The 25,996-nt window shown below is 36.2% G+C and overlaps 3 protein-coding genes across 3 annotated transcripts; 1 reads left to right on the forward strand and 2 right to left on the reverse strand.

Annotated features, from left to right (window-relative positions):
- Window positions 1-8: 8 nt before the first annotated feature.
- LOC122043166 (uncharacterized protein At1g32220, chloroplastic-like) lies at window positions 9-5,544 on the forward strand. The gene is made up of 10 exons (XM_042603652.1): window positions 9-332; window positions 727-844; window positions 939-1,027; window positions 1,543-1,598; window positions 1,674-1,729; window positions 2,244-2,337; window positions 3,212-3,291; window positions 4,482-4,524; window positions 4,647-4,738; window positions 5,050-5,544. The coding sequence occupies exons 1-10, from the start codon at window positions 277-279 to the stop codon at window positions 5,221-5,223; spliced, it is 858 nt and encodes a 285-aa protein (XP_042459586.1). The 5' UTR covers window positions 9-276; the 3' UTR covers window positions 5,224-5,544.
- A 6,612-nt stretch (window positions 5,545-12,156) lies between these two features.
- LOC122043167 (cleavage and polyadenylation specificity factor subunit 6-like) lies at window positions 12,157-17,112 on the reverse strand. Its single transcript, XM_042603653.1, has 2 exons — window positions 15,031-17,112; window positions 12,157-12,814 (listed from the first exon to the last, which is right to left on the reverse strand). The coding sequence occupies exon 1, from the start codon at window positions 17,045-17,047 to the stop codon at window positions 15,152-15,154; it is 1,896 nt and encodes a 631-aa protein (XP_042459587.1). The 5' UTR covers window positions 17,048-17,112; the 3' UTR covers window positions 12,157-12,814; window positions 15,031-15,151.
- Window positions 17,113-18,730: 1,618 nt separating this feature from the next.
- On the reverse strand, window positions 18,731-25,904 carry LOC122043168 (nudix hydrolase 2-like). The gene is made up of 9 exons (XM_042603654.1): window positions 25,714-25,904; window positions 23,417-23,634; window positions 22,070-22,135; window positions 21,578-21,715; window positions 21,310-21,387; window positions 21,162-21,212; window positions 21,001-21,035; window positions 19,302-19,410; window positions 18,731-19,199 (listed from the first exon to the last, which is right to left on the reverse strand). The coding sequence occupies exons 2-9, from the start codon at window positions 23,603-23,605 to the stop codon at window positions 19,005-19,007; spliced, it is 861 nt and encodes a 286-aa protein (XP_042459588.1). The 5' UTR covers window positions 23,606-23,634; window positions 25,714-25,904; the 3' UTR covers window positions 18,731-19,004.
- Between the last annotated feature and the right edge of the window lie 92 nt (window positions 25,905-25,996).

The raw sequence follows: 25,996 nt of genomic DNA on the forward strand, positions 1-25,996 counted from the left end.
TGGCATCATCGAAGTTCGCATGCCCGTCGCAGGTGCCACCCATTGTCGGTCAGAGGGACTTTGAGCGAGTGAGTGAATCGCGAGGCTGCTACGTTCGCCGGTCGATGACTGGGCAGTCCGCGCTTTGACAACGCAACCGACGGGAGGGAGCAAGTCGGCCTGCAACCAGGCAAAAGGGGCATTTCAAAGTTCCGAACGAACCCACCCCTGCATCTGGCGCCGCCTTTGCCTCGCTGACAGAAGGAAGACGAAGAAGAATTGGGGGCGCCGAGGAGGATGAGATCGATTGTCTCGAGTTTGATCCGCAAGCACTCTTCCGCTTCCCGCTCGCTGTGAGCGTCTCTTGCGATTCTACCTTCTCGATCGTTTGATTTTCCTTCCTTTCTTTTCTAAATACATGGTCGCGTCAATTTTTCGTCCCCGATCGAAACAAGTCGTCCTTTACGATAGATCTTTGTTGTAGCAACTTAGTTTCTGCGGCAAGTGACGTTTTTTTTTTTTGGTTTCAAAATACGCTTTTGATGTCTAAATATTGATCCTTCTTTTGCAGTAAGAACGATTGCAACATATCAATAACTTTTCTCCTCTTTGCACACACTGTTGAAACATATCGTTCAATTAGATAATGTTAATGGATAACACACACATAAGAATTCGTATTTAAAGTATCTATTAGCTAGTCAGATGTGTCTTTCCCTTATGTATAGTATGAATTTCCGGAAACAGTTCTGCCGGTCTTTTGAGATGTGGAAGATCCTTTTCGACCGAGTCCAATCGTGCAGATGCGCCTCCTAAGGTGGATGAAGCAGAAACAATAAGAGCATCGCCTCCACCGTCAGAAAAGGTGATGTTTCTTTATTGCCTATTGATGTTACAAGCTTTTTGCTAATTTCTCTCTCACTCTTTTCTTTTTCTAATTCTTATTCTTCTTATAACAGTTACTTGTACTGGGTGGCAATGGATTCATTGGTTCACACGTTTGCAAAGAGGCTTTGGAGCAAGGAGTACTTGTTTCTAGTCTCAGCAGGTACATACGTGCTCTATCTGCTCATATTGTAGCCTAGGCATCCTGGCAGTTTGTCTTTAATTGAATAAAAATCAATCTAATTTTTTTAATAGAATTGCAACCTTATCTATAATGAGTTTGGGGGTTTATTAATTTTTTTTTGGTTTTTAGGAACTTTCCTATCTTATTCTTGGTGTATTCCGTCTCTCCACTAGATTGGCTGGCATAGTAAACCATTAGATTGGTGTGATGATTTTTTGCTGGTGCTGAGGATTCTGTTTGTGAGAAAACAAGGAAATTTCATCGAATAATCAGTTCCATTGAAAAATTAAGATGTTATTGTGATGCAGCTCCATTCTAAATACATCCTGTTCTAACTCCAATGGGTCAAACAAAAGACTTGGAACCTTTCGACTTATTTTCAGATCCTTCTTGCTTTTAGCTCACAAATTGTGATTTTTTAGCACGTCTCAATCTTGATTTTGATTGAACTTGCATAGGATGTGCTTAGCTTTGACGCTTTATTTGTTACCTAGGTCTGGAAGGACATCAATACATGAGCCATGGGTTGATCAAGTTGAGTGGCACCAAGGTTGGAGAAAAAGGATCTTTTCCCTTTCAAAAAAAATTGAGTTCATTATCTAACTCTAACCTTTCTATTTGACAGGAAACCTTCTCGCACCTGAATCTTGGAAAGATGTTTTGAATAATGTGTCTTCTGTGGTGCGCATTGCTTTCAACTTCTTAGTCATGCATATTGGCCACCTACCCATTTTTGCCTGGGGGCAAACAATTTTATGGATTATTTTGCCTATGCAAAATGATTGAACTTTTACACCATTATAGTAAGAATATGAATATCATGTGATTTGGGATCAACAAATGTTTGAAGAAATCCACATTTCATATGGCATACAGTGTTGATATGTCATGCATCTGGAGCATTTATTATTTCAATTTTGAATGTGTCATGCTGCATTTTTGAAGTTTTTAGGGTATGCGACTATCACATTAGTTTTTCTAATTATTCAAGTGGAAAATGTTTACCCTCTTGTCATGGCACAGTTGCCTAACATAGCACAATTTAATAGCTATTCATATTGCCATCAAACAGTGAAGATGATAAAACAACAATTTGTTCATGTTCACTTGTTATTCTATTGGAGTAATGACAATGTCATTAGTTATTATAGTATTCAGTTTATGGTTTTGGTAACTTGAATATAAATTTTAACAGATCTCTTGTGTTGGAGGCTTTGGATCCCAGTCCCACATGTACAAGATCAATGGGACTGCAAACATCAATGCCATAAGAGCAGCTGCTGAAAAAGGCACGCCATCTTTTGTTGGTCTTATTCTTCAATAACTAAACTTGCTTTTATTTTGTTTATAGTTTAAATAGACATATGTTTCCTGAATTAATTGTCTGAAAGAAGAAAATAGGAATTGATTTTAGAAATTTAATGTTCATACTTTAGAGATGCAGCCACTTGAAAATGAACTAAATGCTTGGCTTGAAAATGGATGTTACGTAATATATCCCTGTGGAAGACTGAACAATGCATTTACTTCTTAAGCTGGTAATCAGATTTTTTTTAATCTGTATAATAGATACTTTTTTTTTCCTACTCCTATCTACCAGAAGTCAGACTTAAATTTCTATATTGATATTATGTATCTAGGTAGTATTTATTAGTGATTTCTGTTTCTTATTGGATGCTAGTTAGTTCTTTCAATTACCTAATACTTACTCCTCATATTCTGTTTTTCATTCTAGTTGCTAAAGTTCCTTATATCCACTTGATGATCCTTTCTGATTCCTAGTTCTTGTACGCATGTGAAAAATGAAAAATACTGAATCCTGTTGGTATAAGAAACATGGTCATGACAGATTTCACTGCTCTTTACCTGAATTTTTCTTGTTTTTTTACAGAAAAAATTTACTTCAGTGTTTCAATTTGATTTCTTGAGTTGTGATATTAAAACGGTATGATCACACTCCATGACAAACTGTGAAGTAAAGATTGCATGCCAGACTCGGATTATGATTTGCAACTTAAGAATAGATTGAAATCATTCAAGTATTTATAGTCTCATTTCAGGATGCTATTGTGAAGGGTGTAAGACTTAGAATTTCTTCTTGTAAAGATAAATGATGTGTTTACCAAAATATCTATTAGCTAGCCTTTTTGTTCTGGTGGGCAGGTGTAAAAAGATTTGTATATGTATCAGCTGCTGATTTTGGTCCAGTGAATTATCTTTTGCAAGGGTATTTTGAGGGAAAGGTATAATATTTTATTTCCTTTTTATACTTCTGTTTTCCTACAAATTATAGAAAATAATGACTTGTTTCTCGGGACTCAATGATCAATCAATGCCTTTGTTGAATATTCTAGTTTATCTCAGGCTTATGTATGATTCTGTTTGATTTTTTTTTAGTTGTCACTGTTTGATAGTTGGTATTGCATGTTGTAAGTCAAATCAATTTGCATCCCAGATTATGGATTGTGTTAGCATCTGTTTTAACTGGATAGTGTTAGAATTTTCTGCTTTATCAGGAGTATTAAAGTGCTTTAAATGTTGGCGCTTGTCTTATCTCAAATTTTCCTAGATCTTTTGGTTCCGCCAGTTATTCCTGTTACATTTAATTTAGATAATGCAATTGACAAGAATATTTATTCTTAGGCAGTAGAATATAGTAAGCATTGAATATGAATAAGCATTCTTCTTTTGAATTCCTCTACCTAGACTCATGCCGATTGACACTGAATGGTCTTCCTCTCCTCCTACAGAGCAGCTTAATCTACCTGTCTTTGATCATCTGTTGCATACTCCGTGCAGCAGCTAATGTCCCTTTCATTAGGAATATGGTGGTTTGATTGAAGAACATAAGAAATCAACCTACATTAGTCCCTTTCCTTGTAAATTTAGGTGCCACCAATGTCCAGGATTGATCAGCAAGACAATTAAGCCCCATAGGAAAGGAAAGCTGGAGAATGAATCTGTCGGTGCTAATTCACAATTTCCTAGTTTTCTTAGAGTAAGCATTTAGGTTTTGACTGAGTGTATAGTTTTAATTCATTGATTTTCATTTAATGTAAGATTAACTTTATACTGTACTGCAACCCTTATAGGTGATGATGTAGGCCAGATTAACACTTCTTTATCATATGATGTTCTTTTAGCATTTTGCTTACTATTTTCTATGTACTTTGACTGTTGCTTTTGCTCCATTACGAATAACTTTAAAGGGTTTACCTTATCAAATTCAATGTTTGATGCATAAACTTGTCTTCTTTCTCTTACATGATAAATGAAGTTGGATTGCTCCACAAATTAAGAGATAGATGGAGGAAAATATACACTGCTATATTACGTCACTTTAACTTCTCTTTAAAAGGACATCTGATCATGAATGCATTTGATTCTATATTCTATATTTCTGATATCATATAATTTGCTATTTATGGTTCAGAGAGCTGCTGAAGCAGAACTGTTATCAAAGTTCACATATGGAGGTTATTCTTCCTATCCTGTTTATTAATATAGAATTGATCTTTTGGTAGTCCCATTGATGGAGAAATTTCTTAACACCATCATGTAGCAATTTTTTTTCTTTTAAAAAATTACTTTTTTGCAGGAGTGATTCTCAGACCAGGTTTTGTACACGGAACACGCCGAGTTGGGAATATGAAGATACCTCTAGGCCTAATAGGATCACCGTTAGAGAAGGTACAGCCCATCATCTCTACATTTGTGACAGCGAGAGAAATTGAAACTTGAACTCACCTTGTTTCTTGTGTCGAGCCACAGGTTCTCCAGCATGTAAAGCCACTTAGTAGCATCCCAGTAAAAAATTACTTTTTTGCAGGAGTGATTCTCAGACCAGGTTTTGTACACGGAACACGCCGAGTTGGGAATATGAAGATACCTCTAGGCCTAATAGGATCACCGTTAGAGAAGGTACAACCCATCATCTCTACATTTGTGACAGCGAGAGAAATTGAAACTTGAACTCACCTTGTTTCTGTGTCATGCCTCAGGTTCTCCAGCATGTAAAGCCACTTAGTAGCATCCCAGTGGTTGGTCCTCTCTTCACACCTCCAGTTAATGTCACCTCTCTTGCAAAAGTTGCAGTACGGGCTGCTACTGATCCGGTGTTTCCTCCCGGCATCGTTGACGTATATGGCATTCTTCATTACGGTGAACGAAAGTGACAATCTTTTCCTTTGTCAAATTCATCGGAACCAGAAAAACTGTTAACTCAGGCTTTAGGTTTACTTTTCTTCCAACATAAAATGGATTATAGGTTTACCGTGCTGTTGTCAATAATTTGAGCTTTGCTTGGCTCGTTCATAAAAAGTTCACATGCTCTTGAGTTCTTTCTGAGAACAACTTTCTTCCAGAACCGTCTTTCCATTTTTTTTCACATCGTCTGTCTGTGTTACGGGTAGTATTTCTCTCCTAAGGTCTTCAGCTTTTGGAACAACATGGTAGCAGATCAATGTTCTTTAATGTGCTATTTCTGCATTCTCGTTCGTTTCAGTTATGACAAATGTTTATATTCTTTTTCTGATTCAGTTATTGCTAGTAGCAGTATAATCTACCTTCATTTGAAACATTTATCTCGCAAATATTTCTTCAACGCACTGTTTCCTATTTCTAATTCAATCTCCTTTGTAAACAAAGCTGCCTCTTTTTTTTTTTGATTTATATTCCTCTTTGAAGCCATTGGAGAATTGTTCGGCGCAAAGATTTATCGCACAAATATTCTTTCACGCTTGGTTTCTTAATATCCTTTTTGAAAGGTGATCACAAAGACTACAAAAAAATAATAATACTAATAATAACACAAATGGCATAAGCGTCATATAGTTGTGATACATCAACCTTTTCCTTGAAAGCTACTCTTTCTGTTGGTAGTTTACTCAATTTTACTCTGTGCCTGACTTCACTTGTTCTTCAAGTTGTAAGAATCAAATGCATTATACTCAAATTGTTCCGACAGTTTTTCTTTATTTGTGATTAAAATTGTTCTTCTTCTGAACGAACTGCTAAGGTTTTTATTATCTCTCATTTGAAAGGTAAATCTGATGCTTAATCTGTGTGACCATGAGTTCTTGTTACATCTGCAAAATAGTTTCTCTGTTTATCAAATTCCTTGATGAAATATTGTTGCTCGAGCAGCCTAAAGATGGTTCTTAACGAAAAGAAACTTTATCTTTTTGTTGAACTATGAAAATCACAGCCGAGAAAAGGAGACTAGGAAGAACAGTTTCCGAGTATGGGCGGCGGATCGATCAGGTTTGTGTATTTGATATGTCAAAAGGCAAGCTTCCGAGTATTTTTTGATCTGAATCTTCATTTCATGTCTTTTTTTTTATAAGAGGTATTTGATGGTAGTAAAAGGTGAAATTCATCAACTTAGCGGCCCCATATGTCAGTTTCATGACCATTTATGAAGAGATAAATTAGGAAATTATAGTTGGTATGGGAAAGATTTTTTTTCTTCTGTTTTGTTAAAGTTTAAATCCTTGTCCTATGATAGTAACTTTATCTTGTACTAATTAACTCAATCTTGTTCGCGTTCCGGGGGTGAGGATAAGAGGCACTCAAACATTCAAAGCTCGGGTGTGATTGACAAACGCATAATGACCTTTTCTAAGGTTCTTTTGTTGAGCAATAGTCGGAGTTGGCTCACCGACAACCTTGTTGTCGGTTACAACACTAGTCGAACGGTTTCCTTAAGCCAACATGGAACAAGGTCCTCTTAGCCATCCAAACCTTAAAATAATTCTGTCTTGGTTAACCATGGCCCACGCCCTAACTTCTTTTACCATCTATAAATAGATCCTCTTCCCTTATGGCACTTCATCAGCTCTTCTTACACTCTAAATACATACAACACCATGATCCCTTCGAGCTCATTGCAGTCATGGAGCTCTCCACTTCCCTATCTCTTCGGAGCTCTTGCAGCCATGGTCGGCCTCATCACCATTGCACTCATCGTGCTTGCTTGTACACGGTCTAAGTCGCCTGACCGCGACCCCGAATCACCGTGCCCGCAACAAGTTGTGATCCTTCCCTTAGACATGGAGCCCAAGATTGTGGTCATCATGGCTGGGGATGACTTTCCCAAGTTCATCGCGAAGCCCCTTGTTGGTTTGAAGATTTAAGACTTCTCGATCGATCAATTTTGTTCCATCTTTTTTTGTTTTTGTTCCGAAGACAATTTTGTTTCGAACCTGTACTGAGTTTATGAGCTTGTAGCAGCTTGATGAAATGTCTTCAAGCACGCTTACTTTTCCTCCTCTAAGGAAGTTGAGTAAACATACTCCTTTCGATAAACTCTACCGACTATATAAATTTATCCGTCATCAAACTCGATATAAAACCATATTGTTACGATTACTATAATCTATCTACTGAACTCATGTTTATTTGAACACAATATTTTTTAAAAAAATAATAATATCGAAACAAAAAAAAACCTTGAGAATATATATACTTTGAAATATATTTAAACTTTTCTCATATGTTCTTGCCTTGAAATTTGATTTGTTTTACACTTTTGCTTTTCTATTTTAAAAAAAAATAGAAAAAAATAAAATATTTATCAAATGGAAAAAAAAAAAAAAAGATAAAGGGGAGCAATGTGCAATGATAAAGTTATTGCTGTGTGATCTTATGATCCATCGCAAATTTGAAACACGGAAACAATCTTTTGATAAGTTTACATACAATAGGGGGTCCAATCCTTCCTCAAGATAAGTTTATATATGATAGGTGGTCCAATCCTTCTCAAGATCATATTGATCAAATGAAAAAAGATACTAATTTTTTTTATTTTATTTCCATCAATCATATTAATCCATAGCAAATTTAGAATGATGAATCTATTCTTCCTTCAAGTGCCTCTCATAAACAAAAGAAAAATGCTTCCTTTCATATAGTTGCTTCTTACATTAATTTTATTTCTTTCGTTTCATTTCATGGAATTGTTCTCCTTCCAATTGTTAACCATTAGAAAGAACCATGAAACACTCTCCCACTTCAATATATCTATTCAAAAACAAACTTCTCCATCAAGTGTTTGCCCACTAGATGACACTTTTTCTCACCCCAATCATTATATTCCATTGCGAGGATGATGAGTGATTTTCGCTATTTTGTCGAACAAGGCCCTTGATTATTGGAAATATCCAAAAACACCTAGTCGACAATATTAAGAAAAAAAAGTTATCGTAAACACCATTCTAAATTATACAAGAAGTTGATTTTAAAGATAGTTTGTAGCCATGAAATACAAGTCCAAAGGCACATTTTGGTAAAAACAAATAGATTTATAGAACACAAATTGTTTTTTTTCTAAGGGTTATCGTAAATTTTGATACATCGTACATATCATATATATATATATACCATTAATATCCAAAACTCTGATATACCAAAAATTTTGAAACAATATTATACGGGGTCAAACTTTTCAATATCAGTATTGATATAAAATTTATTATTTTTTAATATTTCGTTATATACTGAATAAATTCTTTGATACCCCCTAAAAATTCATCATAAATCATAGTGGTATTGAATTTTAAAATTCACCATTATTTTGGTTTTGAATTTCGAAATTCATCGCCAATATGTTAGTAGATTTTGAAAATCAACAGGTGATGTTGATTTTTGAAATTAAGTACCATTGTGATTCATGATAAACTTTTTTTCTTTTATGAAAAGAATAATTTAGAATTCGTGAAAAAATAAGTTTCAAAAAATATATATTTAAGACTATTGTGTTAATAACAATTTTATTTATATGATTTAATAATTTATAATTTACAAATGGTATGGATGATATAAAAATTTATATCATATTAAAAAATCTGATATACTAAAATTTCTGTATAATATTAGTATGATTTTTCTTATATCTAGATTGTCAATATACTATACGATATCATATATAAAATTCAGTATACTATCCCTAATTCTTTCTAATTTTTAAGGGGTTCTTTGGTAAAATATTTTCTTTTTTGCTTGTAATTTTTAAGCCCCAAATATAAATAAAATACCAATATTAAAATTTGGTGTTAGATTGTGTTTGTTTAGGAAGCGGCGCATTGCAGTCGTTTTTGCATGGTGGTGAGATAAAGAAGTTAAGGAGATGCTTAAAGTTGTTGTAGCTTTTGCTTTTTACATCTTTAAACGCCAGTGGGGAGCATTTCATATCCATCATCATACTTTCCACTTTGCTCACAACTACATTTTCCTAAAAGTATTTTGTTTTGACTTTTAAAAATAATAATACTTTAAACATTTATCCAATATCCAAAATATTACTTTTAAATAAAGTGTTTTAAATAGAGGAGAAAAGGGATTTATAGAGAAAGAACTACTACAGTTTACCATCCAAATGCATTTCATCATCAAAATTTATTCCTAATTTTATTTATCATTTCTCAATTTAAAAAATGAGCAAGCTTAGTTGAGCCCACAAATTTTATAATAAGATGGCAAGGAACAAACAAAAGCAAGTGGGTTTTAAAACCTATGTGAAGTGACTATCCACCTCATCATCACAACTAAGGATGCTTGCTTCATCTTTATATAAACAAATATATATATATCTATATATATATATATATATATATATATATATATATATATATAAACAAACAATTCCATTGTTAGATTTGATTTTTCTTATTTTTTTATTTCATAAATATTTTAGAGTAGATATAGAAACACAATCAGGAGTATAAACGAACTAAGCTACTCGCGAGTTATTCAGGTTTAGCGCAAAAAAAAGTTCGTTCGAGTTCATTTGATTAAGTTAACGAGCCGAGCTCGACACTGATCACGAGCTCGAAAACATTATCAAATCGAGCTCGAACTTAACAATATTTGGTTCGTGAGCTTGTAAACATATTTGTTAAGAGGCTCACGAACATGTTTATTAAGAGGCTCATGAACATATTCATTATATATATACATATTGATGCGGTGATTAGGCGTGGCCCCATCTTGTTGTCGCGTGGAGGTCAGAGTCAAGATAGTCAATGAGTGGATGTTGTCGGTCGATCGGGCGAGTTATATGCCGATCGAGGGTTGAACACCGACCCATCGTATTGGCACAGGGAGTAATCAAATCGACGCTCAAGGGACGAGTAGAAGCCGAGCCTAGTGGCTCCCTGCTCGGCTTAACAACAGACTCCACATCAGTTGAGCATGCGGACAGTGAGCTTCCGGCTAAATGACTTTCCCGCTCGGCCCAACAATAGATCAGGACAACGGATTTCCGACCGAGCGGCTCTCCCGCTCGACGCGACAGTGGACTTTTAACCGAGTGACTATCCCGCTAGGCGTGGCAGCAGATAGCACAGGGATAGCAGAATTTTAGCCGAGCGGTCATTCCGTTCGACCAAGCAATATACACAATGGGATATCCTTCGATATCCTTTTGGGAGCTAGTGCCGCTGACAGGAGGCATGGTCAGACAGATGATCATACAACGGAAGCTTCCACTGTCACTTCAGAAATATGCTCGACTTGTTAAGGTACTGTATCAGGGACACTTTACTGACATATCTTCTTAGGAAAAACTTGGGAAAGTATGTCCGCTTTAAGAAGCATGCACACACGCTATAGGAGCCCTATATAAAGGGGGGTCCAGGCATTGACGGAGGTATGTTTTTTCTTATGATTTCTATTGTTGCGTTACAGCTCTCTTTGCTACTTCTTGCTTCGTCGGAGACTGACTTGAGCGTCAGAGGACCATCGCCGGGGACTCCTTCTCTGGCTTGGCACTGACGTTGCTTGTGTTGCAGGCGAGAGCGAAGTCCACCGGGGGTTAGCAAGAGCATCACGTCCCCAGCATCCGTATCTCTGACTTTCGGACAGAATCATAAACGAACTCAAATTAATCTCGTTTAATTTTTAAATGATCTTTTTTCTGAACTAAGCTCGAGTCGAACTTGAACTATTTAATTTTATTACGAGTTGAGCTCGAGCTTAAGAACTAAAGCTTGAATCGAATTCAAGCTGAGCTCAAGTTTAGGGATAACAAGCCGAGCCCGAACTCTTACTGTTCACTCATCTCGACTCGTTTATCGTCCTAAACACAGCTATATTTGCTATCAGGACAGTTGAAAAAAAAGCGACCACATCAATTTTGTGCTAGACTGAACTAGAAAGAATCAAATTCTTCTTCTTTATCATACAGTGACATCTTGGTGTTTGTTTTTTTTTTTCCAATAGAAAAAAAATCATAATGATCTTATCTCCATCATCATTAATTGAAACAAGCATCTTGGTGTGTCATTGCACAAAGATTTACTTTTTGTAAATGGAATATGATATTTGTCTCCTTTTTTATTTGAGAATATTTTTTTTAGATAATAATAATAATAAATTTGTCGTTACGTACAATTCCATAGTTTTGTGATATCTCCTCCTAACATTTCGTTTATTTTCTCATATAATGTAGATGACAGTTTATAATACTAATAAATCAGAAAAAATTATTTTTAAAAATTCAAAATATCAATAAGTAATCAAATTCAAATGTTCTTGATGGGTTTAAAAGTGAAGAATCATATTGGCAATTAATTATTTTTATTACAATATTAAGAAGAAGAAAAAGTCTTATGATATTTGCCTACTAAAGTGGCTAACATCAGTACATTCATATCACAATAAGAATACGCGAGATACAAAAGAAACTAATCTAACTGCTAGAACTATTAAAAGGCATACTCGGTACTCTGATCGCTAGTTTTACACTTCAGCGGTTACTTCGCAAGTTATAATTAGAGATCATGCATATGCAGATGAATGCAACAGCTGTGAGCTCAAGTGAACTATGTTTCATCCCGTAACCCAAGCAAAGTATAATGCTGATGACGAAGACATGAGTCTCATTGAGGGCTTCTGATGTTTTGATCAGTAAATTTGAGGATTTCAGCAGACTCAGTGCATAGAGGCTAGCACTGGGTGCTCAAGGATAGTTGACAGCAAAAATGAAAGAACTTACAAACTCATTCACATGAATGTATTGGATCCAACCTCGACACATCATTTCAGAAGCTGAAGGGTTTACTACTATAGTTCCAAAGATTCTTGTTACCAAGAACAATGTGATAAATGAATGAGGGTTCCAATTCAAAAAAGAATAATTTTCATTACTATGGCAAGTATTTACATGGAGGAGAATGTCACAAAAAAATATTCTCCAGTATTGCCACATTTAGGCATGCCTATGATATTAGGCACTACAAAAAAATAAATAGAAGAAAAAACAACATAATCAACAATGTAAGCAGAACCTAGGGAACACATTTCATGGGTTGACCATTTACAAAAAATAAATAAAAAAAAGGAACTAAATTTGGCTAGGATATCTTAGTGTTACAGCAAGGAAAAGTCGAACAGTCATTAAGAACAATTAAATTAAACATATCAATAACAGGGTGTCATGGTCAGCTAAAACCCATCATAATGCCCTTGAAGGACCACACATCATTTATCTGATTCACTAATCTTGCATCATTTATCTTAAAAAGCTGCATAAAAGTACCATGACTGATTGCACATCATAACTGATGTAGTATCTTAGCAAAATGTGTCTCAGCGGAATAATCACACTAGAAAAGTCCCAAAATATCATTTATAAGATCACCAGCAGCAAGTTCATTTTAACTTAAGCATCGAGTACCAAAGATGTGTATGACTAGGTCAATCCTGAAGACCAGTAACAGGCCAGCGAGTCGCCCGATAGAGAGGTGAAGGCACCAGAGTATTTTCTAGCTGCAATTACAAGTGCACGGTCAATGCCAATGAAAACAACTGTATCCAAAAGAAAGCTCAGATTAAAGAAGAAGCTACGATACAACAAATCTTTGAGGAATAAATTGTATACCATATAAAAAGTTACCAAAACATGATCCAATTGAAGCAATTGCTCTATCAATGGTTCAAGAAGAATTGAGGATACCATGCCCACATGATTGCATACCATTACAGGGTTGCATATCAAGAATACATTTGTTTGACATCTTAATTTGCCTAGGTATTCTAAATTTGGATTGTATATCAAAGACATATAACGCAAGTAGCCAGTCTCATAATTGGAATCCACATTGATGTTTATGGGAATTACATACTTGTGTTATTGGCTATATCAAAGTATGACAGGTGTATTTAGATCATGTAGTCATGATACTCAGAAATTAAAGTACACGTTAGAAAATTTGTCAGCAATCAAGGTCACCAAACAAATATCAGCAATGTGTTTGTCTTTCCCACTATGAGCTCTATTAAATACTACATCACTAGTGATATTGAAATCATTTGTTATTACATTGATGCCAAATTCCCTCTACCCCTTTCATCTTCGTCTCTGGTAGATTCAACTAATCCGGCTATAAAATCTATTGGTATCTTTAAAAATGTTAATATACCATTTCAACCTATTTTCTAAAAATTTATCATCTATTGGAGCTATCAGTTATACCTAATTGGTTGTGAATATTAGCATTATTTTACTTTATAATTTCTAGTAACTACGATATCTATCTTAGAGCATCCACATCAACTACCCTATCCAAAGATTTTACCTTAAATTTTGGATAGGATAGCTAAATTTTGGATAGGGTAGCTAAAAAACCTTTGCATCAGCTACCCTATCTATTCCCTAAATTTAGATTTGATGAATGATTCTCTAAATTTAGATAATAAAACTTCGACCCTAAAAGTAAAATAATATTTCTTTTCAATCTCTCTCATTCCACACATTCTTTTCAATCTCTCTCCTTGCACTCATTACATGAATATAATAATAAAAAAATAGAAGAAAGAGAAGCAAATAATAAAAAATTAAAGATAATAGAAATTTTAGAGTAGTTGGTATAGTATATAGTGAAAAGTGATTATTTAAATTTAATAAAGTGAGTTATTTATCCTAAATTTTAGATATAATGATAGGGAAATTGATATAGATGCTCTTAGAATTTGTTACTTCCTACAATGTTAATACTTTGATCAACAATCCATGTTGGATTGCCAGTCACATAAGACTAAGAATACCTTTCAATCACCCATTCCTTATTCTATTGATACTCATTCTTTATCCTGTCAATGACATCTTCATCGATATCACCTCCTTTTCAATAATAATTAACAAATTCAGTATATCTACATGTTTTTCTTAGAGAGATTTTAACTATTTCATCAATTCATTTCATGTTACTTAAACAATATTTCATATCTACAACATACTGAAATCTGGGGACACACACACACACCCACCTATGTTGTCTACCAAATATGGCCATAACAAAACAATAAACATTAGAAATTTGATGAGTAACAAACTTTGAAGTGAGAATGCAGTATGCATGATTCAACATTATAGTGGTGGTAAACATTTCTTGATGGACTTGTTAATAACGTGGACTAATACGGATTTCATCACATGATAACCACAATATATATACTTCACATGTTCATTAGCCAAATCTAATGACTTGCATATGGGATCATATTATCCACAAACTATAAGTCATCAAATCATCAGCATCAGTTTGTTCTTATTGTGACAATCAAGATGTATTAAAAATCTAATATCTCATAAAAGATGATGAGTTTAAGGTAGTAACCAGCCAAAAGGAAATTATTTTAACTTAATAACATTTGTAAACCGGATTCTGCCTAAAAGTCTAAGAACCTACACCCTATAAGTGTGCAATGCTACACATAATCATGTAGGATCAATTTGACAATTATGATACAACAATAAAATGAGGAATGCATTAAGACCATTCATATGCTTATTTTAAAATAATTACTAAACCTAATAACAATTATGGGAAGCTGATTTTTTGTTCTTGAAAACCTCTAGCAAAGAGACACTGTTGAAACATTGATTAGTGGTGTCCTTTTTGTTATTCTTATGGAGGACTTACCAACAGATCACATGACTATCATTAGCATATATAAATAGATAGGAGAAAAAAAATGCTTACTTCTTCAATCTGGTGACTGAGCCAGGCCCTTACAAGAATTCTCAGGTATCTAGGACTAGCAGCGAAAGCAACTACTAAAACTTCTGATCTTTTGAGTAGAGAAAGTTGCAAAGGGCCTGAATCATTCAGGTGTCTGGCGGCGCCTTTTTGAATGTTCAACCTCCCGTGACTTACTGCGAGGCCTAGACGATCTTCCTCTAGCCCAGTCCTCATCACGCTCTGGTTCACGATCTCTGTGCCTATAGCGATCCCCATGCCTATCTCTGTCATCTCGATGCCTATCACGTTCACGATCAAATTCTCGCTCCCTTTCCCTATCTCTATCCCTATCTCTCTCCCTGTCTCTGTCCCTTTCTCTTTCCCTCTCCCTCTCTCGATCCCTCTCCCGATTCATTTCCTTTTCTCTCCCTGAATCTCTTTCCCTCTCATCACGGTGTTTCCTCTCCTGCCAATCTTGTCCAGAACCCATTTCTTTCTCCTTTTCGTGTCTTCTTTCCGGAGCACCATATCGATCTCTTTCAGCTATCCTCTCTTTCCCATGGCTCCCTTCTCCATACTGTTGATCAGATGCAGCATCCTCCCCATAGCTTGATTGCTCTTCACCACCCCAACCACCCAAGTTGGGATCAGACCACATCCCAACACCACCAGGCGCCAAACCCCGTCCAAAGAAAGCAGGATTGACATGCGGTGCCACAACAGGAGGGAATGAAGGCATCATTCCAGGAAAAGGAGCTCCAGCTGCACCTCCAGGGAAACCGCCAAAGCCAGCACCCATTCTCCCCATAGCTGCACCATATCCCATAGGGTCGAATCCTTGACCAATCATAGCTCCAGGATGTAGAACTGGTGGTGGTGGGGCAACCATACCGCCGTTGCCCATAATTCCTCTTCCGCCAACTGGACCCATTCTGTTCCTCATGTTACCCATTGGCCCACGGTTCCCCATTCCACCACCTCTTCCCCAATTTCCACCACCGCCTCCACCACCACCTCCACCGCGCCCAAAGTTGTTGTTGCCAACTGAAGGCCCGCCACTTCCTCTGCCCTTCTGAGGAGGTGCTGGCGGTTGCGTCTGAGACATCACCTGTTGATTCTTGTTCACTTGGTTCTCACCCATTTTCCGGACAGTGAATGGCGATGCTTGGGCAACAACGCAAGGCCTGCCATTGAAAATGTGACCATTCATACCCTCCTTACAGGCGGCCGCTGCCATTGGATCATAGAAGTCAACCTGGCAGTATCCCTTTGATTTTCCGCTTGCCCTCTCGTCAAAAAATTTCACTTCTTTAACCTGCCCATACTTGCACAGCTCAGCCTCAATCTCTGCGTCAGTAGTCCACCAATGGAGATCCCCAACGAACAGAGTAGTCCCACCAACTCCTCCACTGCCACCTGCGTCACCTCCATTAGCATTCCCAACAGTTATCACGCTGCCTCCACCACTCCCTTGCTTCTGAAAGCCCTCGTTTCCGAAGCCACCTCCTTGCCTCTGAAAACTCTCATTTTGGAAGCTATTGTTTCCATTCTGACTCTGGATCTGCGCAAATCCACCAGAAGGCTGGCCCATGTCAGGCCTACCAGCGGGTACAGGCGGTGGAGGGAGAGGAGGTGCCGCTTGTCTAGCCGCAACAGCCGGCTCGACGCCTCCCCTAAAACCCTGGTCGTGGAAACCCCCAGATCTATCAAGGGACCGCTCGATCTTAGGTTCCGCCACGATACCCGGGATCTGGACCCTCTCCGAAGCCTCCTCCACAGGCTGCTGCACCTGCGGAGGCATAGGTCGTGGCGGCTGCGGCGGTTGTAGCGGCGGCGGAGCGTCGCTCCGCTGCTCCTCCACCGGTTGGAAACCCCCCGCGCCATCTCTATTGTCGAACGTCTGATGAAACCCCTCGCCGACGTTGACATCGCTGTAGAGGTCGTCATAGTCGTCGTCTTCGCCGTAGAACTGCTCCTCGTCCTGGATCGCCGAGATCGCCTCGTTACGGTGGAACCCACCGCCACCGCCGTGATCCATCTCGTCAAATGGGGATCGATCTCCGGCTCGGAAAGCAACGAAAGAAAACCCTAATCTTCGATGCGTGCACCGCAAAACGAGAAGACTCGTTAAATACGATAATGTTTCTATTATACCCTCGGATTATGATAACTTAAGCTTTCCATGATTACTACCTCTTAATCTCCGTCCATCCTGTGGTGATATGCTCCAAGATTCGGGAATCCACTGATGGAATAAAATAGTTACAGTAACATTGCGAGTCTACCGGACTGGATTGACCGCCGCTGTTCCCCGCGACTGAATGATTGGACAGACGACGCGACTCCGGGAGATCTTGGCCGTTATTTTTGAGCATGTGATTTTACTTGACGGTCAAGATATGAAGCACCACGACCTAATCAAACTAAATAAATATATTTAATATCTGGTTTTGTCTACTCCAATAAAATATGGAAAATTTTACACGTAGTCTCCATTGTCAAACACAATTTCGCATTGAAATTTTTTTTTCTTTTCATTCCCTAGTCTAATATATTTACCTAATTATCCATGATATTTTAAGTATAGAAAATCTAAAAATGAGTATAAATCCTCTTAAATTCAGTACATTAAACTAGAATCTAGTATATTTTCTATCAAATTGAGTATGATTCTTTTTCCACCTCAATTGGATGAAAAATATACTAGATTTTCTTTAAATGGTACTCAATTAGATGTAAAATATACTAGATTTTCTTTAAATGATACTCAATTAGATGAAAAATATATTAGATTTTTTTCAAATGATACTAAATTTAGGAAAATTATTTTAAATAGGAAAAAAGTCGTACTCAATTTAATAGAAAATATACTCGATTCTAGTTTAAAATGCTGAATTTAATAGAAAATATACTCGATTCTAGTTTAAAATACTGAATTTAATAGAAATTATATTCATTTTTAGACTATTTATACCTAAAATATATGAAGGACAATTTTAATTAAAAATATACTCAAATATACTAGATTTTCTTTAAATGACACTTAATTGGATAGAAAATATACTAGATTTTTCTTTAAATTATACTCATTTTTTGACCTTTTGTATAAAAAAAAACTGAGGGGCAATTAGGTCACAATATTTGCATGAGGGAGTTAAAGTAAATAAAACTTTACAGGCAGGGAGTGGAAACAAAGTTTTTAATGAATGGGGATTGCATGCAAATTTTAAGTTCTGATTGGAAATTTTTCTCTACTTTACTCATAAAATATTTACATTTCATATTAAAATTTAATTTGTAACTAATCGGTCATTTTCTATTAAATAATAATTATCATTTTCTATTAAAATAATAATAAAATGGGTAAAATTCTTTTTTACAATTATGAATGTGTACCTAGTTCATCCACACTTTAGTTAAAGTTCTACATTGTTCCTATTAGTGACATAGCAATGCCAACAAGCATCACAAAGGAACGATCTCTCCTACCAAAGTATGTGGAGCCATCCAAAGACGCTGTCTTGAGCCGTTTTGGAGGGACCGTTTTGGAGGGACAGTTACAGTGACAATTTCATCTTTGACTAGAACAAAAGAATTTGAATCCTCTCTTCGTGTTCCTCTAACATTGCAAGCTCGATCGAGCATTGAGAATGTCAATGAGGTCCCTTAGCGCTCATACGAAAGATCACTCAGACTCCTCCCTCGCGCCTACATTTCAAAATTAACATGAATTGTATCCCTACTAATAAAGATTTCACAGAACAACTTGTGCTAAATGGACACCTAAGTGTCTCAAAGTAATCGATCAAAATGAGACATTACAAAGAGCATTAACAGTAGAAAACAACATCGACGCAAAACAGTGGATCGAGGGGGATTCGAGAACACAAATTCTATAGAGGAGTCGGCCATAGGCCTCTGTTTGATCATCTGATCCGGCCGAGATCTCATCCTGGTTCTTGACGATTAATTAGTGTACGAGATCAAACAGGTCTCTAATGGTTGAAGTCCCTGCTGTTCAAAAAGAGGCATTCCTCTCTTTGTTGCCCGAAGAAAGTTGATCTTATTTGAACAGGTGAGAATCCAGAGTAGCCTTTGTCGATCTTTGCCAAGCTAACTTCGAGAATATACTTCAGCAGTTCGTGTTTCTGGACAAAAGGTTGATTTGCGTATTCCTCAATCGGCATCCACTGCAAGATGAAATCGATCAGATGATTTCATTATGCTTATGAATTAGTCGAATTAGTCAAATGTACCAAGTTAAAGAAGAGACGAAGTAAGAAGATCTTTACCTGGGCAGCTTCGATCTCTAGTTCTTGTATGTGAATGTCGAATGAGAGAGGGCGCAACAAGCATAGAAAGAATAAATCTGATTTCTCGAAGAATGCCTTGTGGGTCTGCCTGTTTATGTTGTGAAAATTAGATGCATTTGTTGTCTCTAGTAATGTAAGAAACAGATGCACAAAGACAATGCATCGAACACAAAAAGAGAATGTGCATGGATTGATATCATAATGTAATGAGAATGTTAATGATGACATAGACGTCGTAAATATGACTGCCTCATGCAAGCAACTGTGAATCTAGAGTGCAGTACAACTATGAACTAGTATGCAACAGTTGTTTGTTTATGTGAATTGTCAATCTTTGCACATAAAGGTAATACTGCCCTAAATGTTATAGTATTTGAAGCACTGATATAGCTTTCACGTGTTTGTAGTTTCTCAAGTTTAAAATGGACCTTCCAGAGGAGAATTATAACACATGAAGATCATCGGTATTCCTGTGATATAAGCGCACTTGAGTTATGTTGTTTTGTGAAAAGAGACAAGATTATCCTTTTTGACATGAGTTACACTTGTTAACACCTCACATGGTCCCAACAATTGGCACGCATTGAGATCAACTCAAGTAAGTTTTATGTAGCTTACTTGTCTTCAAATATAAGTTTATAGTAATTAGAAAATGAAGTGAATTAGTTTGGAACAATAAATCATAAAGGTATGATAAGCATCTCAACTAATGATCCAAATAAATGTCTTTTGGATGAGAATATTTTGTTCGTGTAGCATCCTAACAAGACATTTAGTATTGGAATGATTTTTTGCATGCCCATAAATATGTCTTGTTTATTTACTAGGAGTTGGATTTGCAATGACTAAACAAGAACTAAAAAGACGCATACTAGATATAGATACATCTCAATTTGTGCGACACCAACATCACTCATAGTTGTTGTTGGTGCTCCAATAGGAGCTTCAACTCCCCTCTCTTTTATAGTATTACATCTCCTCGTAATCTATGGATGAGTTGTGAAAGAGAACTTTCTTCCCTCATCAGTTCTGAATGGTATCAACCGAAACAAACCCTGTTCTCCCCGTAATCGGCAAATGTAAATATGTAATCTATGGATAAGTCATAGAAGAGAATCTTCCTCTCTCGTCAATTCTAATGGTGCCAATCAAAATAGACCCTCTCTCAATTAGTACCATCAAAATTATAGGCAAGACAGTAACATTGACATCAGTATGTGGCCAGAATAATACTTTTTGATCATGCAGATAGATACCAATGGACACTTGAAATCATGGCCCTAGCCATATGTTAGGGAAACTTGGGCACACTTGTGAATTGGGTGGGACAACCAAAATTTACTGCATATTTTCGCCACTAAGTTTAGTAGGCCTAATTCTTGTTGACACCTTTTAGCATCACAAATTCCTAAAAAAAAAGGGAAATACTTCAATGTGGCAATATGGTCATCAAAGGATCTACAGTTAGATTTAAGAGGATTGAATTAATTTTAAAAGATGTTCCTACAATAATCTATCAACGTAACTTTCACTTGGCCCATTAGGTTGCATAAGTAATGACATGCACACGCACACCCAAAAATATTGTAGCACTAAGGCAAAGGAATTTGTTCAAAAAATAAATGTCAGGACAATGATTATATGCAATCATCACATAAGTATGAGTATATAACAATACCTGAATGCCAGAACTTCAACAAATTCAGTATCAATCTGAAACAAAAATAAAATTCATTTAGACAGACTGAATGTGACATTAACAATCTCAAAAGTTATACTAGTTTTTTCCCCTCTTTTGTGTAGTGAAAATCAAAGCAAAGGATCATAGTTGTCACATACTCCTGTCTCTTCTTTTACTTCCCTTATTGTTCCGGCATGTATGTCTTCGCCCTACAAGGAAAAACAAAGTTCTTGTATTAGACAGAAACGAACACTTGAGTCCAGAAACACTAGTATTCAGCCATATATTTGAGGTTGGAATATTAACTTGTTCAACAACTCCTGTTGGAAACTTCCAAAATCCTGATCCTTTAAGTATGCCATTCTTTTCTTGGACTACCAAAATCTACCAATACATTAAAGAATCCAAAAACAATGGTGAATAAAACCAGGCAAAAAAAAAAAAAACAATAGTGATTCATAAAGTAGATAGGCAAGGTAAATGAACTTGAAGCAAGTGAGCTTGATGGCCCATGACAGGTTTTAGCTGTCATCTACAATTGAAAAGCAAAGCATACGTTTTTCATTTGAGATACCTCTCTGTTATCATTCATCACAAAAGCCCCAATTCCAACTCTATGTGAGGCATTTGCAGGTATTGTGTGTTGAGTATTGGGAAGCCAACGAACCAGCATTAAATAAGTTGGTTCTGCATGGTGGTATAAAAAGCCCTCCTACATCAATAAAAATTCCACAGGGTGATTGAAGTGATGCTAGTAATAAAATTATGCGAGGAGATATAGGAACACCGTGTTTATCCACAGATGAGGAAATGCTATTTTTATGAAAATATGAGCTTCTAAATATTTTAGCATGTAATTAGGGCATCTGCATCTATAGATAGTCTAACTACAAATGGATACGAAATTCTGTTAACAGAAAATATACCCCCATGATTATGGTAGGACAGATAAGATTTGAATATTGTTTGGAATTATTTTGAGAGCTCTTTCATTTTGAATGATGCAACACATTTATGAAAAACAGGTAATAGGTTTGTATAGCAATTGTCTTGAGAGATTAATTACCTGAACAACAGCTTCAATAAGATTTGCAAGATTTATAGGAAGTTTAATCCAAACACCTTTTTTACCCTGAAAAAGGAATTGGAAAAGTAATGCCAACCATCAACCTCCAGGAAAATTGATCATGTGTACAAGAACTTACTAAAACTGAGATGAAAGAAGGTATAAATATTTACCAATAAAGGTGGTGTAGTTAACAAAACCCAAGACTTTTCTTTTCTTTTCTTTTTTTTTGTGATTTCATCTAGCTAATCATGATTGGCATATAAGCAAAAAGATATTTCATTTCCTTTTCTAAGAATAAATAATTTGTATAATTCATATATTCAATTTACATCATCGATTCAAGAATAACCTTATTATAATCTTCTGAAAATTTTGCATTTTCATTTGGTTCATGTACCTTCACTTTCTTGAATTCAATTAGCTTTACCTTTTCAAACCTTGTTATACTTCAAAATAGACACTTAATAAATTTTATTATGAGAGCTTTCTAAACATAAGCAAGTTTCTTCAATGTATAAGATAATTAGTAAAGAGATTCCATTTCCTTCAAGCTAGATATATTTATTGTCATGTGAATTTCAAGTTTTGAAAGAATATATTTTCTTTTTCTGTTTACACAAAAGACCAAATCTGTGTAAAGTTGTTCCAAGTGAAGGCATAAAAATTGAGATAATGCATAGTTAAAGTTTTTGAAACAACCTATGGATACAGAGGTGATAATAGTAACACAGGGAAGAAGTCTAGGCAACCAAGACTGTGCCTAAATTGAAGTGTCTTTCAACTCAAATTTAGGTTTCCATACTATATAATCACAACTTTATCTTCCAATTTAGGACTTTCACATTCTCAGTTTTCTGAGAAAAAAGGAGGGACAGATTTAAATTTTGAATCGTAGCTTCTGTTCTGGTGCATTCTATGTACTCAGCTATTATCTTCAGATAGAGTGCTTGTCACATTTTCTAGTTCTAAAATGTGAGACAAATTTAATGTATTGGTTTAAGTTATTATTTATTGTACAATTAGTGCAAATCATATGGCAAGGTCAAATGGATAGTGATTTACATGAAATCATGCAGGAATTGTGCTAGTTCTTGTCTATAAACTTATGCACTCAACACTAGCATACATTCTTAAACGAGGAGAAAAGTTTGAGTTTTGATAAGTATTAGTGACCATGTATCTACTACACATTTTACAGCCATATTCAATTATTAATAAACTTGGGATATGAACCACTTGTTATCACAAAGTACAACTATCTAGTGGTTTAAATACTAGAAATGTTTTCTAAGCATTAGGGAATTGAAGTATTTAGCCAAACAAATAAGTGATAGAGATAAATACCTGTTTCTTCCAATTTATTAAAGAAGATCTTAATGAAGTACTGAAATCTGTAGAATCCATGGGGTCCTTAATTTCAACAATAACACCCCCATGCTCATCATTGACAGCAGTGAGTAAAGCAACATCTTCATCACTATCAAAGTGCAATTTTGGAGCCAAAACAGATGATGAACTGGTTGATATCGACATTGTTCTCTCTTGAATGGATTGTTGCTTCCCTTTAAGATAAAGTAAGAAAATTTCCAACCAAGGGTCATAATGTTATTTAAATCTATAGAATGATTTCTACTGTTGCATCAACAACTAAAGATATTCAGATTAGCAGAACAGTGTTAAATATTTGAAAAATAATTTCTTTATGATACAGTGGGTTTACATGTTTGTCATGCCTAGAAGCATAATATACCCCAGTGTGACTCAAGTTAACACCAAGAGATGGTATCACCTATGCTCAATCTTTTGCACCAATATTCAATGTATAAAGAAATAAAGTGGGTAAAATATCCACTAGTGCAACCAACCGTCAGATAGAAGGCACATGTCTGACAAAAGAGACATGTGAACATGAACCAATCCGAGGAATAATAGTAAAGCCAATTTCAGGAGTTACATGTGTTGAAAATAGTTGATTCAACCCAGAGCCATAAGAACCACTAATGGTTAAGGAACACAAGGCATGGGATTGTTAGAGTAGCTCACTTCCAAGGGCAATAAAAGGGAAGAGGTCCCAATTATTAGGGTTATAAAAGGGAAGAGCTCACTTCCAACCCCATTTCAGTAGACAAAGATCAAGCCATTAATTAATCCAAGCTTCACTGTGCATCATGATTCGCCCAATAAGCATATTTTATCATCCTAAAACTGAACTTAACCAACTTCACTGAACCTCCAAACAACTCGGGCTAGTTGGCATTCACTTCATCCCTTCCTTTTTGACTATTAGCCAAATTGGTTCTAGTTCTAGAAAACCATATTTGACCTAACCTAAACATGGTCAAACTCCACCTAGCTTGACCTCTTTTGGCCTTATTCCCAATTGAGGTCTGAGACACTTCTTAATAACTGAGGTCTAAGCCACTTCTTATTAACTGGCTAACTTACTGATGTCTGTTGTAAAAATACCACAAAATCAACCAGATTCTCCGTAAAAATATACAAATTTAAAGAAACTTAATAATAAGAAGGGGCATATTGAAAGATGACGGGATCCATATTGAAGGGGATGAATAAAGACCTACATATATAGATCCTTTAGTTGATGGCATGGGAAAGAGAATTAAAAATAATGTATTGATTGCAAAAAAGTTGGTAGTCCATCGAGAAGATGATAGCTAGGGGAAAAAAATCAAGGATGACAAAAATCTACCAGGGTAGGGACTTGACTTTTGTGTCAGCTAAAATCAAAATAATTTCCCAATTATAATAAAGTTTCCATAACATGTACAATTGAAACTTGAAAGTAAAGAGACTGCATGAACTTCCAAACACGCCCGATTTCAAAGAGAAGAGTTTCACTCAACCAGTTTCCATCCTTATCCTATTTTTTGACCTTCAGATGGATTGTGTTAGTAAGATCAACATTCAACAGTAGGGACGGATAAGAGAAAAGATAAGTGATAGACAGTGATAGTTCCAATCTACTAAAAAAGTATCTTTTACCATCTTTAATACATACCGTGGTCCTTCCTTAAATAATAATCTTGTAGAGAAAAGTATACACCTTTAGACTCCTTTTACCCGAAAGGAGAGATAAGGAACGGATTAGAGATATTTGCCTTCTTTTACTATTTGCGAAGGATACCCAAAATCAGACAGAATGAACCTAATCTCGTAAAATATCAATTCCACAGTCCCCGGAGCACACCCTCCACTGCCGGCAAGCTCAACGGCGAGTTCGAAGCCTACTGACGAGCTTGGTGGGCTCATAGGCTATTCGCGAGCTCTCCACCGACCGCAAGCTTTCCGACCGCCGCAAGTGCCAGGAGTCCTTCGGTTTCCACTTTTTTTCCCCCATCCTTCACACAGGTAAAAGATTGATCTTTTCTTCTCCCTCTTTTTATTTCCGAAGCAAATCCTTATCCCTAATCCATCCCTCTGACCATTAATGAAAATTTTGATCTTTCAGATCTTGTACCAAAAACTAGCAGAACAGCAAGAGCAACGGCGACGACAAGCAAATCAGCAGAGAACAATATCCAGCGAGGAGACAGACAAAAAACCCTAATCGAAGATCCTAACCAAACAGAAACCATCTATACAAGAAATCTCCGCGATTCAAAAAAATTAAAGGAACTCACCTTTTCCCGGACAGTAAAGGAGCTGGAACTCGTAGCGGAATGCTCTTAGGCGAAGGCGACTCTGGATGTCGAAAGGCTAAGCCAACGCACGCTGGAGCGTCTCCATTTTCAGCTTCGTAGGAAGGATATCAACTCCGGCAAAGGGCGAAGAAAAAGGTAATCGGTGGAGGGAAGTGGAAAACCATGGACGATTGCCCAATATGCTCTCTATTTATGGATTTTAAAAATTCAAATAAACCTCTCTTTATATGGCAAAATTCAAAAGGGGTCCAAATTAAGAAAA

Source organism: Zingiber officinale, chromosome 2A, assembly GCF_018446385.1.
Source record: "Zingiber officinale cultivar Zhangliang chromosome 2A, Zo_v1.1, whole genome shotgun sequence".
Classification (NCBI taxonomy): Eukaryota; Viridiplantae; Streptophyta; class Magnoliopsida; order Zingiberales; family Zingiberaceae; genus Zingiber; species Zingiber officinale.

Coding starts and splice junctions, on each gene's coding strand:
- LOC122043167 (XM_042603653.1), bottom strand. CDS start 17,047: ATGGATCACGGCGGTGGCGGTGGGTTCCACCGTAACGAGGCGATCTCG.
- LOC122043168 (XM_042603654.1), bottom strand. CDS start 23,605: ATGTCGATATCAACCAGTTCATCATCTGTTTTGGCTCCAAAATTGCAC. Junction 21,716..22,069: donor TTATTGAAGCTGTTGTTCAG/GTAATTAATCTC, acceptor TTATTGATGTAG/GAGGGCTTTTTATACCACCA. Junction 19,200..19,301: donor TAGAGATCGAAGCTGCCCAG/GTAAAGATCTTC, acceptor TTCATCTTGCAG/TGGATGCCGATTGAGGAATA.
- LOC122043166 (XM_042603652.1), top strand. CDS start 277: ATGAGATCGATTGTCTCGAGTTTGATCCGCAAGCACTCTTCCGCTTCC. Junction 2,338..3,211: donor AAGAGCAGCTGCTGAAAAAG/GCACGCCATCTT, acceptor TCTGGTGGGCAG/GTGTAAAAAGATTTGTATAT. Junction 4,525..4,646: donor ATCAAAGTTCACATATGGAG/GTTATTCTTCCT, acceptor ACTTTTTTGCAG/GAGTGATTCTCAGACCAGGT.